The sequence below is a fragment of the Phalaenopsis equestris genome, unplaced genomic scaffold (assembly GCF_001263595.1).
Source record: "Phalaenopsis equestris unplaced genomic scaffold, ASM126359v1 Scaffold000441, whole genome shotgun sequence".
NCBI classification, from domain to species: Eukaryota; Viridiplantae; Streptophyta; class Magnoliopsida; order Asparagales; family Orchidaceae; genus Phalaenopsis; species Phalaenopsis equestris.
In genome coordinates, this window is record NW_018164882.1 from 102,572 (window position 1) to 118,793 (window position 16,222).

Consider the following 16,222-nt stretch of genomic DNA (forward strand, 5'->3'; position numbering starts at 1 on the left):
TGTTGGCTCTTCATGTTAGAAAACCACTATTGAACTGCGGTTATATATAATTTTCTTACTTTGATATTGTAGGTTAAGTAATAATTTGATCTGTTAATCCAAAAGAATATAATTGATATATATGGACATGATATAACTTATAACCATCACAGGGTGGTTATAATGGATAAGTTTCTTGCGAGTACTATAAATGATTTGAGAATACCTTGGATTCTTGAATGATACATAATTCTTGTTTTCTTAATGAGTTTAGTTTCATTGCAGCTATTATTGTCTGACATTTAACCGTTCTGCTATTTCTATGTTAGTAACTTTTTTTTACCAGTGTAACCATATACTCAAGTTGTTTTCTTCAAATTTTTCTGCATTCTTTGAAAACTTAGGTCTTAAGCTTAGATTGACTAATATTTTATTAACATAACAGATGTTTTCTTTTCAAACAGTACAGCATAATTTTCTGTCCTTTCTTTGTGAGCTACTAAATCTTTATACATTTTTTTTTTTGGTTTTTTCTATTTGTCTTACTGTACCAGTGAACCAAGTTCTTCCCCTAATCTGGCACCAAAGAAAATGAGGAGAAAAGATTCAAAAAAAAGCTCAGAGTGAAACTGAGCACTCAGAGTGAAACTGAGCATGAGCATGAGCATGAGCATGTTCCTAATGAATGTCTGGGTAATATGAAGATTAAAGCTGCTGCGAGGAATGCTTCTCTGGTGGCAAAAAAATTACCTCCAGCTGAAGTTATGAATTCTTTTGATGAACATTATCAAGAAGGGAAGCTTTTAAAAACCAAAATGAATTCTTCCACAGGCATATACAGTAAACGGACTGCTGACTTTGTCATCAATTCAGATATTCCTCCATCGGCAGGACTACCAAACAAAGGTCTTTCATCTGTCACAATAGAACCTAAGGAGTTTGACAAGAGAAAATTGCTCTCTTCCAAAGAACATCATAAATCAGGTGGCACTATTGATTCATTTGTTGCCACAAATCAGGTGTCCCGACAAAAAGCAGGTGCTTCTCATGCTGAGCCACAATCAAAGAAATTATTTAGTGGTAATAATGAAATAGAAGCGTTGGCCAAAATGCAGAGGAAAAACAAACATGATTATGTTGAATATCCCAATAGTCATATGGCTTCCTATCCTATGCAAACAATGGTAAGTAATCTTGTGAGCCTATGAACATTTTAGTACGACTTCTCCTTAACTTTTCTACTGCTTGATTGTATACAAATGACTCTTTTACGTTTAATTGACCCCATTGTAAGAAAGATCTTGAGTTTATGGATTCTTTAATAAAGCATTCTCCTGAATTTGATGCACTTATCACAATGAAATTGAATACAGTAATAATGTTTTCTTAAATAGTGGTCCTTCATTCTGTTTTCCTTGAATTTCTTGGAAGCCTCCCAGAGGTTCTATTTGAAAAAAAAATATCTTTTTCTCTTTATCCCAATTCAATGATATTTTTTTTCCTTAGAAAAAGCTTCGGAAATAATTTATTTGTAATATGGAGTGCCTTTCTTAGTCTTTGTTAATTTATAGAAAATGTATTGATCTGTTCTTGACTTTGTTATCTTTGCAGTTTATTTGTAATTTTTTTTATTATTTCTAGCTTTGATAATTTGCAGCAATTATAGAATATTTACTTGCTTTTGCATTTTTCTTCCTATAGAAGTATGTTTATATGCTGGAGATTCAAAGGTTTCAACAATGAAAACGCATGAACCTGAGGCATTTTTTAGCTCAATATATTTGGAATGCAACGGAGAGTACATGCCAAGTGCAGCAAATTTGGCTACATTTAATTTAATTGAAGTCTGTGATGAAAATGAACCATGAAATAAAACAACTTTACTTCACTAACTTTAAACTATATAAAATAAACTATTTTGCAAATATTTTGGTTACATCAACTATTCTTAAATGGGCTGTCCGTTTGGATGTAGTAGTATTGTAGTGTTTTTGGATTTTTAGGTTTTTTTGTAAAGAGAAACATATCCAAAGTAATTTGTTTATGGATATGCAATTCTCCTCATAATTTATTTTCAATGTATTTAGAATTTACCCAAAGCAGACAATTTTTAAGTATACTTCACGACACAAATCATTTGCATGATTTGGATGAATTTCAATAACGACAAGAAGCTTTCACAACCTTCTCCCTTTGTAATGCCCTTTCGTTGATTATATTTTAAAATTTCCATGTATTTATAACTCACCCAAATTATTGTTCATTGAGATCCTCATGCATCCTTGCTTATGCATCCACATGCAAACTTTGCTCAACTGCGACCTTCTTGTGACCTCGCTCACACAATGCTCGTCGCTTGTTGTGACACCTTTGGTCCTTATTGACCCCCCTGTGACCCTCATGTGCATTTGAATTCTATGATAGTTGATATCGTATCCTAGGTTCATTTTATATTTTATTTTATTTTATTTTAGACTCATTTTACTTTCAAGCATACACAAGAAAGTTATTGCTTAAATCATTTTACGATTAGCTAAAGAACTCTGGATTTTTCAAATATATGTTGTTTACTTTGCATTTTACATACCCCTACCCTTGATTTCGAAATAGCTGCAATCAAACTTCTCCTCGACCATAGACTCCTTGAGAAAATAAATAATATATGGAATTTCTTGTGATCCTGTGGTAGAGTTATACATAGGCTTTTCTTGACGGCAGTATCATTAGCCTGATCCCAAGAATTTAGATTAGGTTTTAAAATCATAATTTTTTTGAATTGATTGAAGCAAAATAAACCTTCCAGCAAACAGTGAAGTTGATTTTAAAATCATTAGCCTGATCAAACTGCTGACTTTGTTCTATATGGGTATAAACCTAACAGCAAACAGTGAGCACAGAAAACTGTACCACACAGCTGCCAATCAATGGTATGGCATCAATATGCAAGGTGATTATACAGAAGCATCCAAAAAAAAAAATACAGTAGAGACAGCAATAAAATGCATGAGAGGCATAATAAAAATCCAATTGCCTGCAAAGCCCCCAGCCTGATCGCCAAATCCAGAGCCGTAAAATGACCACAATAATTTGGTAAGACAAAATAAGCAGGCTAAAAAGGTTCTTCCGGATAATAAAGCCAAAGTATACCTTCCAGGAGAAACAGAGAAGCATATATTCAAAGTGGTCAACCAAAACCATATGATAAATAGCTAAAAAGAAATCAGATAAAGCTAGCTTCTAATAAAAGGGGGTATCCAGTAAATTGCTGAGAAGGAGAGTATGGAGAGTAGTAGGTGTATCACCAATAAGTATACCGCAACTCCCTTTTTAGAAAAAGAAATAAAAATAAAAAACTAGGGACGACTGAGTTTAGTCCTGCATCTGCCTCGAGTTCTCGAAATGGAACCGACTAACAAATTGGTGAGGTGCGTACAATTACTCGAAGTAACCAAAGTATCATCCATCAGATTCCTGAGCTTAGGTAGGTCTCAATTTTTCTTCTTCCTTCTGGATGTGTAAACCTCTTATTCCTCATTCGAGGATTGACTCATCTGATCAGTGGATTGTCGGACAGGTGTAGGCTGTTGCACATCATGAAGCCCATGTGCCTGAGTAACATTAACATCTTCCTCGACCTGATGAGGCGGTAGAGAGGAAGTAGCAAGATTGCCACCAGTAACATTAGTAATAGGTTCTAGGGCAGGTGAAGGCTGTAATGACGCCCGAGTACCATGCTCCAAACCAATGGCTGGAGTAGAGTGTCAAGAGCAAGAGCATCCAGGGGTAGAACGGGTATGGTGTTTTTTATCTGAGACAACCAAGGTTTGAATAAGAGAATCATTAGAAATTTTCCCATCAAGAAAAGCGTCAGACAGACGAACAGAGGTATGTACAGTGTTGGAAAGAGGGTCGGGGAGGCAGAGATGGCAGGTGGCAAGACGTCCATCCCTAATTCAACATGAATAGATTTTTGAACAGGTTGCTGAACTTTAGTAATATCCGACCTTAAGTGAGGATGCAAACGATAGCAAGTAGTAAAACTGTGGCCAAACATACTGCAATGAGAGCAATATGAAGGGTGTGATTTTATTTCAACATTTTGCCAATCAATACCCAATGTGATTGGATCCAATCCATATCTCATCCGGAGTTGGTTGGGTGATCCGGAGTTGGTTGGGTGATATCTCTCAACTAACACACAAGCCACGGAGGATCTAGTGAGCAAGCGTAGGACTATCAACCATGAGAGACTTACCTTACCGTAAGCAGTTGCTAAAGTTGCTAAAGAGTAGAGAATTTCAAAGTTGAACAGGTGTAGTTTTTGCCCCGGAAACTTCATCCAAAAAGGAATGATAGGGGACTCCGTTTTTGGATCAAAGTCGACGGTCCACTTCAGGATTTTCATAAAACGATTGTCAATCTTGATTACTTTTCGAGAAAAAATATGAGTGTATTGCGCATCGTGAGGTAACTGAATAAGTATATGTCGGTCGTCAAGTAAGCCAATATTCCAATTACCCGATAGCTTTGCCCAATAGCTTCATAGCATCAAAATCTTTCCAAATGATCTCAAGTTTTGGGTGACTATAAATAAATTTCCCAACCAGAGTAAAACGCCAAGTCGCAAGAGTATTGGTTTCAATTTTGGGTGACTATAAATAAATTTCCCAACCAGAGTTAAACGCCAAGTCGCAAGAGTATTGGTTTCAACCTCAGAGAGAAAAAGAACAGATTTCCCATTTTTTACCAAGCTTTTTATTGAAAGTGTAATCACTACCACCTTCAAGAGCCTCGTGGAAGGATTGTAGAACAATGCAAATAGGGGCACGAGTAGGATTAAGATTATCGCCGACAAGGGCAGTGGCATATGAACGAATTATCGAGGCCATCTTCACCAGGCAAGATTATCACGGACAGAGTCTAGAGCGGCGTGGTGAGCCGCGCCAACCTACGACCCGAGGAAGGAATGAAAGAAGACGCGTCAAGCTGTGACCAGACGACATCGTGCGAGCTGTCTGCATATATCGACGAAACTGACGACCCATCAAGCATGGAATACTGTTGTGCGAGCTGCCTGCAAACGCCGACGAGGCAATCAAAAAAGGAGAAGGATGGGTGCAAAGCCATTCGTCGTCGAGCAAGATAAAGTCGTTCGTCGTCGAGCACGATAAAGCCGTTCGTCGTGGAATACAGCGAAGCTCACAGAGTGAAAAGACGAAGGATTCAAAGCTGGGAATCACCATCAGGCGAAAACCCTAGCAGAGCTGCACGCCGACTACCCATGATATATATATATATATGTGGCTAATTTTATTGAAATAGAAAAGATACATAAAAGTTATGTGAGAGGGCTCAATTGAGACGCCCTACACATACGAAACCAAGTACAGTAATACCCTAACAAAAAGATATAGATAAACTCAAAAAATTTAGAACATGCAGAGAACAAGTAGTTAGGGACGAACCAGTTTAGTCCTGCCCCTTCTTCTAATTTTAGGAACGGAGTCAGATAACAAACTTTGAAGTGTCGTGTCATTACCAGGAGTAACCAAAGTATAATCCATTAAGTTTCCAAGTTGGAGTATGCCTCAGCCTTCTTCTTCCACTGAGAAGTGTAAACCTGTCATTCTCTTCTTCATCTGAAAACTGGTTCATGTGATCCTCGGTCTGATTAGATATTATAACCGCAGTAGAAGAAAAAGCAGTCGTGGCCACAGTGATAGGTTTCAGTGTATGTGAAGTGTGAATTGTCACATCTGCATCTGATGCTTCCTGAATAGGAGCTGCGGGGCTATCCTGATTTTTGGTCCGAACATTATCTCTTATAGTATGATCAGGAGAAAGGTTCTTAGTGGCAGACACTAACTCTTATCTTGTTGTGATTCCCTCCTCAGGTTGACTGTCATCAGGTTTGCTGGGAGGACGTTCAGTCACGTGGAGTGCACTAACAATATATTCCTGCTTTTGACTAGTGTTTCTCAATTGTGGGTGCAATCTGAAACATTTCTCTTACGGGTGTCCAAACATCTTGCAGTGCTTGCAGTAATAAGGTTTTTTTTCTATAATGATTTTTTGTTAATAAACATTGTGAGCAGAGTCAAACCAGACTTCTTCTACGTCTGGTAGTGTAATGTCACTTTCAATCAAAATCCTTGCAGTAGAGGGCATTGAGAAATGAACAGTAGGTATGTTTACCTGCAAAGTTTTTCCAAGGATAGTCTCAATTGCATATAAGATAGGTAGATCAAAGAATTGAAGCTTAAGTTGAGGTAATGAGAACCAGATAGACGCAATTAGAGGTTCTTGACTGGGATCAAATACAGGGGTCCATTTGAGCAATTTCATATGATTGTCCCTCGATTGTGATAAATTTCTTTGAAAAAATCCTTGTATAATCTTTTTCTATGCTCAGTCGTATCATAACATATTTTCCGTCGAAAAGACCCACCTGCCAAGCCCCAACTAGTTTGAAATCTTCAAAAATCTTCCTGATAATCTCCATCTTAGGGCGACCAAATTGGAACTTTCCAACTAGTGTGTGTGTATTATGAAGCCTAGGGCAGATTATATTGAAATAAAAAGGATACAAAAAGTTGCATGAGAGGGCCAAATAGATGATGCCCTACTCATACGATACATGGTACCAAGATATCCTAACAAAAAAGATACAAAAGACTCAAATAAAAAGAAAACATGCAAAAACAAGTGTCTATGGATGAGGCAGTTTAGACCTTCCTCTTCTTCTGGTTCTTAGAGCGGATCCAGATAGCAAACTCTGAAGTGTTGTTCCATTGTCAGGAGTGACCAAGGTATCATCCAGTAATTTTTCAAGCTGAACAGTGTCCCCAGCCTTCTTCCTCCGCCGAGAAGTGTAAACTTGCAATTCTTCTACTGAAGGTTGTTTAGTCTGATCCGTAGAAGAAAAGACAGTTGCAGCGATGAGTTCCTGAGTTTATGTAGGACAGTCTTCCAATACTTGGGAAACACCTGCCCTCTGAACAGGTAGTTCTACTAACTGATTAATAGTAGTAAGATGGTTTGTGTTTGACTCTAAAACTTCTTCATTAGTATTAGGAGACACCTTTTCTTTCATCTGAATATGAATGTTCGCTTCATCTCTATCTTCAATCATCTCATAGAGGGGAGCCTGCGCACTCTCCACGGTAGGTAAAGCTTGAGAGGATAGTATGTCCACTCCAGTAGAAGAAGGGGCGGTGACTGCGTCCTTCCTTCCAGGAGCAACCACCTGACTCTCCTCCAACAAACGACCCTTATCAACATTTTCAGAAACAATATCAGTAGACAAACCATTTTGCACTGTATCCGCCATGGGCATAGCAGTAGGTATCACAGACAATGAGGAAGAGGGTATAACCTCCGCAGAAGTGTGCTGGGAAACAGGAGGTGGGGCTACAACCGATCATAGATGGGGATGCAACTGATAACAGGATGAAGAGCTATGACCAAACATTCACAGTGAGAGCAGTAATGGGGATGACGTCCCATCGCAATCTTTTGCCAATAACCTTGATGAGGGGAGCCAATCCAAATCTCCCCTGGAAAGGGTTGAGTGATGTCGCGCTCTACAAACACACAAGCTTCAGATGGCATGGTTGTATCAAGCGTGTGAGTGTCGACCTTCAGCGGTTTCCCAAAGATAGTTGCAAATGTATAAAGGGATTCATAATTGAAGAAATGCACTTTGAGCCCTGGAAAATTAACCCAAACCGGGTAACCCAAACGGAAAATTAACCCAAACCGGGATAATAGGAGATTCTAATTTAGGATCAAAATCTACTGTCCGTTCAAGAATTTTCATAAAGCGATTATCGATTTTGAGAACTTTTTGAGTTTGAGAGTTGAATGAGAACGTGCGGCCATCTAGCGAACCAACTTTCCAACCCTCTGTGAGCTTAAGAGAATCGAAATGCTTTCTAATAATCTCAAGCATGGGATTATTATACGGAAATTTCCCAACAAGAGTATATATATATGCTGAAACCAATATACTTGTTTCCTCATTAGTGAGAAATAGAGCGGGTTTGCCATTCTTTCTTCCCAGTTTTTTAATAAAGGTATAACCACCTCCAGATTCATGTGCATTATGAAATTCTTGAGGGAATAAACAGGAACAGCCGACTGCCCCCGGAGTAGAATGTAGAATCTCCGGAGACAGCCGCGGCATAACTCGGGGCCATTCCCCCAAACCGGAACAAAAACTCCACTCACGAAGCTGGAGCTACGATGAAGGGAACCCAAATCTCGAACAGAAACACGGAAATGACCCCGATTCGGCGAGCAGGAGCGAAGCCCTTTGTTGTCGGGAACGAAGACCGAAGGACACGAGCAAGCTTGTCGTCTGGCAGGAAGGAGACGACTCGCGAGCAGATCGGAGAGAAGCCCTTCGTTGTCGGATACGACAAAACCAACCCGAAAGCCGCGAATCTTCGTCGTTGGAGACGATGATGCCCGTGGAGGAAGCCGATAGTTTTAATCACCATCGGCCGAATCCCTAGAGCAGCCCGACGCCATCTCCATCTGGGATATATATATATATATATATATATATATATATAATATGGGGGCATTTACATAAATAGCACACAATTCTTATGTATCTATATATCTAACTCCTAAAGATTTATATTTACATGCATGCCACTCAAATATTTCAAATCAGATCATAAATATCATCATCATTTATCTGTTTGAAAGTGAATTACAGATTTTTATGCAAAGTTTGTGGCACAATGTTCTTATAAGCATAAATATCAAACTTTGATTGTTAAATATGTAAATATCTAAGAATTGTGTGGCATGTATGTAAATTTCCTTACACACCCCCACTTTAAAACTTAAAAAAAAATCCATAATTTTCTCTATAGTGCCAATTCACGTACAGAGGAGAAATTAAGGGGAAACAAACGGGCTTATGTTATATGTTTAACTGTTTATAAATTCTTACATATATTTGGATAATTTACTTTCCTCTAATAGCTTCGTTATTAAGCTGATTTTCCTTCCCAATGTTTAACTCGATAGCTGCAGCCCCTGCCTCTTCCTTTCCAGCTTTCCAACTTGCACTAATCCACATAGGGATCGCTGGACTGAGGAAAATATGAGGGTATGGAATGAAATGGAAGGGAAACTTAACATATATAATTTTCCGATATATTTTACTTTTTAATCCAAACACTTAAATCCATCCATGTGTGTGTGTGTGTGTACAGGGGATTTCTCGTTTTTTTCATAGGGATTTTTATACTTCCTTCTCTTTCATATTCATAATTAATTATTTACTTATTTATTGATCTTTTTGATTAAAAAGTGATATATAGGAAGTCAAAATTTGTGAATTCTAACAATTTTCTTTTTGATTTACTTTGTTGTCCATTTATTGCTATAATTTTTTGGTATTTTTTATGATTTCATCATTAATTAGTCTTAAATTCTAGTACTTTCTTTTTTACTTAAATAAAGTGAGTTCTTGAATTATATTTTTGTTACTTGTGCTTTATAAATCATCAATTTTTCTATCACATGAAAGCCCACGTATCATCTTAGTTGCAATAGGAAATCCTAATGTTGTGTCATTTAGCATCTATAAAAGTATTTTAAGAATTCAAGCTGATCTATAATTTGCCTTATTTCAACTATTTAGGGTCCTTTTTTCAAATTCTAGTTATTAATTCAATATTTTTGAGGATTGTCAAATTGTTAACTTGTTCTTGGGAGATAAATTTGAATAACTTATATTCATGGTATCTCACATTTACGGTTCTCCTTTTTAATCTTGTGACGCTCTGTGAATCACCTTTTGCTAGTTTATATCTTGTAAGAAATTTAACCGATAATAAAGAAAAATTCAGAAGATACCTTAAAATTATTTTACTAAATATATATAACAACTAAACTCATTTCAATTTTCTTTGTAAATATTTTTAACATGAATTCGTGTCATTGATATTGCAAAGTATTGGGTTTCTTTTTCAAAGGGTTGCGGACGTTTTATGCATTCCAGGGAGTGGCCTGAGAACCATCATTTATCTGGTATTTCCTACAGTTTCATACTAGGATTGCCTTCTAGAATGCATTCTTTTACAATGTAATTATAATATTTTTGAGAAGGTTTTCAAACTTTCAAATACATCACGTGGGCACTTCGGATAGAAAGTGTTGTGGGTTAAGGATCGTCATCAAAATTGAACATTTTTTAGATGTTTGACAAATCTGAGCATAGAGAACTTTAAAAATTATCTCATCTATGTCCATTTTATTATAAATATAAGGAATGCATGTTATAGGGAATCCTTATTATATTTGAATCAATGTTATCAAAGCGCAATGCACAATGCACAATACGATGCACAAGTCTTTATTTTTACTTAAAAGCGTAGAGTGAAGCGTCACTTTTATTAATCAAAGCGCTAGTAAGTTATGTAGAATTATCAATATATACATTTATTAATAATTATACAATTCAAAATATGACTTAAAAGTTGATATAAAATAGAAAAAAAATGGGGTACAATACATAACTTGAAGGGAAATATTTAGGGTAAACCTATAAATATAATTTTAAATAATTTCTAGTTTGTTGCAATAATTAAAAACTTAAAAATTGCGAAAAAAATATGTAAATTAATTGCAATGCTTCGAAGCACGCTTCAGTTAAGCGATGCAGGAATCACTCGCTTCGCTTTGCTTTGCTTTGCTCATGAAGCACGTTTTTAAAAACATTTATTTGAACATCAACATTAAAGATTGTTATATTGATTTGTACTATGGTATGTAATTGAACTTTGAGTAGAGAAGTAGGTATAATTTAAATATTCTAATAATGGAGGTGAACACCAGGTATAATTTAAATATTCTAATAATGGAGGTGAACAACATTGGGATTATAACTTCGGTTTTAGCTTGTTACTAATTCGAAGTGTACATCCTGGAATTTAATGGTTGGCATAAGTAGGATTCTTTTGTATTAATACACCGGGCATTTTTTTCTACTTATTTGTAGTTTCTACTTTTGAAGGTTGTGCCAGTACTTAGTGGTGAACTTGTCGTGGAAGTAGGCATAATTGTAGAAAGATTCAATTAGGATTAAGACTGTATTTTCTTAATTTAGAAATATATTCCTAGGTTCCTCAATTTTGTGTCAACACATTTTAGATAATAAAATTGCCTTGGATGCTATCCTAGAGTGAATTTACTATCAAGGATGCTGCACACATCCTCTGGGACTATCGTTTATCAAATATGCCAATGATTTGTTTTTCTGCAGTAAAACTTTTGATTCAACTTCTCTTTGAAACCAAACTGAAAATATACTAATAGGTTGCATTGCAAAACTGAGATCTTCTTATATCATGAAACCATCATTTCATTTGTTGACATGATTTCTGAGGTTGTGACAATGGAAGACATGGTGCTCGAGTTCATAAATTTTTTTTTCTTTTCTGTTTTAGTACATACCCATTAATGACAAGATTTATCAGTGAACTTGCTGATCTAAATTTCTATTGTATCATAGGCTTTTGTTTACTGGGATGCATAAGCAGTTGTCTGGTTGTTTATACCATTTAATCTAAGTAGTCCTGTACCTGTGATGTTACCTATTTTTATAGTTGTTAATCCACAATTAATTCTTTGAAGCATCTCTTGCCTCGGGCCAAGGAGGGAACGATAAGACTGAAGGGGACCACAATTGAGCGAGCTATTCGAGACCTTGAGAGGGTGGTTAAACTGTGTAAGTTATATTGTAACTTATGTTTTTAATTTTGATGGGGACATGAGTTTATGATTAACTAGAAATTCATTTATCAGCCAGACCACTAGACCCTGGAGTTCAAGAAGACGATTCTTCTGCTCATGGTGTTAAAAGGAGATTACCTCTAGAAGTAAAACAAAAGCTAGCTAAAGTTGCTAGATTAGCGGTATCCAACTCTTTTGATCATATGATGTTTGTATTCTTCTTTATTTTTTCTAACAAAATTTTGCTAAATTTTTCTTTTTGCTCCTGGCTTATGATTTAAATCTTTAAGTTGTTTTTATAAATGTTAAGGGCAACGAATTAGATTAAGGTTCAGTTAATATTTTATCAGCATTACTTCCATAAATGTTTTTATTACAGTTGAATTAAATGGAAAAGTTTGAACATAAGTCTCAATGAAGCTTATCCCAAATAGTTGGTACAAAGTTCATGATGATGTAACATCAAGTGCTTTTGACGTCTAAGGTCATCTTTGGTCATGGCTTAGGGCTTTTAAATCTGATTAAGTGGACGCTTAGGTTACTCTTGCTTAATATGAAACTTTTATGGTAAAAAGTTCAAGTGCTAGTTTATCCTGAATTATATTTGTTTAATCAGTAAGATAAGGTTTCATAAGTTAATTTAAATCTAGTTAATAAATTCAATCTGTTAATTTAGTCTCAAGTTAACCTAGTGATTAAGAGAACCAATCACTCAGTATTCATTCATGAAGAATTCTATAACTTCTGAAGAATCTCTCTAAAACAAGTAATTCTATAATGTTGTATCATGGTGACCAAGTTATTGCTTTTGTGCTAGCTTCAAAGCATCAACAACTAAAACAAATTATTTTTAAACAAAAATTTTAATAACGTCATACTAGATTTTTCATTAATATAGAGGTTACATTCAATGAAATTGTTAAAAAAATTTGCTTGCTTTTTAAATTTCGTCTTATTTTCTTACAGGTTTTGGCTGTTATCTTGATTTTTTGCCTTGTATCTGTTTATTTTTTTTCTTCTTAACTAATTGGATAAAATTATGCTAAAATGGATGTATCATATTTCGTGGCTTGTAAATTCCATGTTGAACAATATGAAGAAAACTTTAAATAAGTAAAAGACACTTTGCTTTATATCCAGATGAACAAAAACCAAACATATTTTAAGAAATTCAAACCAATCGATGGCTATCTCCGCTTTTTGGTATAGATAGGTAACTCTATCTTTACTTCTACCATGAAGTGAAGAATTTCTTCTCTTTTTGCATTAATTTCTCTCATTGTTAATGGATTATTTCAAAAGATGTGATCTTAATAATAATTTTTATGAGAAACTATACTTACAATAGCATTTGTGGGCAAGGTATAGGCTTGAACTTTCTTCGAAGTTGCTTTTAATTTTTTGTAATGGTAAAAGGACTAATATGATGACTTAGGTAACACAGTTAAGCATTGGTTTCTATATTCTTTAAAGATTTAAATTGGCCACAAGATTGAGCATGAACTTTGTTAATAGAAGTGGTGGAATGCTTTCCGAGTGGCAAAGAACCAAATCATAATATCTTTTATGAAATTTTGAAGATTTTGATTACCATGGCTACCAACTAGCACTTTTTCAGTTTTTGAGGCAATATGATTTTTTTATATTATCATGCAATTTATTTATATGTTGAGAAGACTTGGTGGCTGATGAAGAAATAGCATTACTGGTAGTTTAAAAGATGAAACAAATTAGGCAGCAAAGCCTTTTGCTATAAACAATTAAAAGGGAGACTTACATATAGTTCTGTTTGGTGTACTATATAGAAAAATTTTATGATAGATGGGACTCTGCAATTTACTGAAAAATTTCACATTCTAAACAATGTAAAAGATTTACTGAGCAATGATTGTCTTCTATCTAGCTTGCTTTTTGGGATGTAAAGCAAATGAAAATTGTCATCTTGTTGAAAGATTTCATAGTGTGCCGGAAATGATCAACAAATCTAGTATCAGTCATACATTATACATGTTGGAAGCCCATAAAAGTGAACAATGCCACGAACGAGTAGACGGGCTATGCATGAAATGTTAACAATCTTTGTACATGACAAAGATTGACGGTCGTAAAGAATCGGTGAACTACAACAAACATACTCATATTTCTATGTTGTCTTATGCAAATCAAGTATAAAATCCAACTTATATCTTTTTAGCGAAATTTGAGATAGGAAGCTGAGTGTACGTCTTGTGGGCTATTTGATTTCCTTGTTACGCTGAAAAGTCCTACAATGAAAAATAGTGCGAGTTACATCTTACTTTATGAAGTCTCAGTAGAAGTGATTCATGAGAATTCCTATAGTTTTATTGCTATCATGCATAACAAAATTTATTGTATGTCACCCCAAAATAAAATGTCAACATGGTTAAGTGATCCTCAAAAGGGAAACCCATCACAAAGTGTAGCTACATGAGTGGAATGACTATTGATAAAAGATGCATGTGTTCTTAAAGTTAGGGATGGAAGCACAATTTTTTTTCTTTTTTTTTTTTTTTGGTTGGGAGTTCATGGCATTGAAATAGACTAATGGTTAAGGTTGAGGGGATGTGGCTAATTCATCGACATTCTTATCATCAATTCTCACTCTTTTCTTTGGTACAAAAGTGTACAACAACCCCAACAACAAGCCTTTATCCCACTAAGTGGGTTCGACTACATGAATCCTTTTACTCGATTGTGTCTTATTGAGTTTTATATTTTCATTTTAATTCTAAAAAATTAAGATAATTTTTTTATACACGATGCCTAGGTCTTTTGAGGTCTACCTTTACCTTCCTTAACATAAATCAAATCTAAGATATCTACTCTCCTAATCGGAGCATCAGATAGTCAACGTTTATTGATATCAAACCATGCAAGACAACTCTATCTTATTTTCTCTGCCATTGGAGCTACACCAACTCTTTCACGAATATTTCATTTCGCATTTTGTCTGTAAGTGTAAATTGTAAGTGTAAATTGCTTGTCTTCTTGTCTTCCTAAGCATTCTCATCTCAACAACACTTAACTTAGTTTTACGCTTCTCTTTTATAGGCCAACATTTAGCTCCATAAAGCATTGTAGGTCTCACCATCAACTTATAAAATTTCCTCTTAAGGCTAAGCGGTACTTTTCTATCACACAATAAGACCCGATGCATTCCTCCACTTCAACAATTTAACTTGAATTCTACTAATAACACCCCTATCTTTATCACTATCACTTTGAACAATAGACCTGCGATATGTAAAACTTTCATTCTTTTTAATGATCTGATCACCCATTATTACGACTCTGCCACTAAATCTACTAGTGCTAAACTTTCCATGTAGTTAGTGTTAGATCTACTCAAATAAAGGTCTTTAAAGTAGACCTCCATAATTCAAGTTCTTTCTGATTTCTTTTCCTAGTCTTATCTGCAGGAAGGATATCATTAGCATAAAACATACACCAAGTTAATTCCTCTTGTAAATGTCCAATAAGAGCATCCATAACTAAAGCAATAGTATATGTGCTTAAAGTTGATCCCTAATGTATTCCAACTGAAATAGGAAGATATTTGGTCAATCCTCTTTCTGTTTGAACACTAGTAACAACCCTAGTATACATATCTTTAATTACTTTAATATAAGCCATATCAACATCTTGCTTTTCTAGAACTCTCCAAAGATCTAGAACTCTCCAAAGAATTTCTCCAAAGAATTTCTCTTAGAACATTATCATAAGCTTTTTCTAAATCAATAAAAATTATATGTAGATCCTCATTATTTTCTCTACACCTTTACATTAAATCTCTCAATTAATGTATAAATTTCATGGTAAACTTGCCCGACATAAATCCAAATTGTAATGCAAAATATTTGTTTCACATCTTAACCTATGTTCTTTTACTCTCTCATAATTTTAATGTATGGCATATTAACTTAATTCCTGGATTTGCACACTTTTGTCCTTCCCCTTTTATCTTAAAATGAGGTCCGAAATACTCTTCCTTCACTCAGACAACTTTTTATTTTTTAAAATAATATTAAAAAGTTTTTAAGCTAAGAAATTCCCAAATTTTATAAATATTTTCACACTTTTGGGATACCATATGGTCATTTTGATTTTCCATCCTTGATTATCTTTAATACCTCATCAACTTCTTTTTTATTAATTTAATGGTAAAAATAAGGAGTTTTTTTATTGTTAACTATATTAAGATCATCAAAGCTGATCTTATTTTCATGAAATTTATTGAAAATTTTATCAAATTATCTCACCCACCTATATTGAATATATTAATTTAAGGTTTTTTTTTTATTTTCACCTTTAATACACTTTACTTGAATTAAATTTTTATTTATTTTTCTTTTTGTTTGGCTAGTTTGTGCATTTATCTTTCACTCTCTTTGGTATTCAATCTATTATAAAGATCACTAAAATTAGAATTCTTGGCCTTACAAATAATTCTCTTAAACTCCCTACGGGC

General features: G+C 34.8%; 1 protein-coding gene across 1 annotated transcript in view; it reads left to right on the forward strand.

The window, feature by feature from the left end:
• The window catches only part of LOC110027758 (ubinuclein-1-like), a 64,518-nt gene that overhangs the window by 21,775 nt on the left and 26,521 nt on the right, over positions 1-16,222 (forward strand). Inside the window, exons 5-8 of the mRNA XM_020729305.1 lie at positions 534-598; positions 634-1,163; positions 11,635-11,728; positions 11,806-11,915. Of these exons, the coding sequence (XP_020584964.1) occupies positions 534-598; positions 634-1,163; positions 11,635-11,728; positions 11,806-11,915 (799 nt within the window). The remainder of the gene's footprint in view (positions 1-533; positions 599-633; positions 1,164-11,634; positions 11,729-11,805; positions 11,916-16,222) is intronic.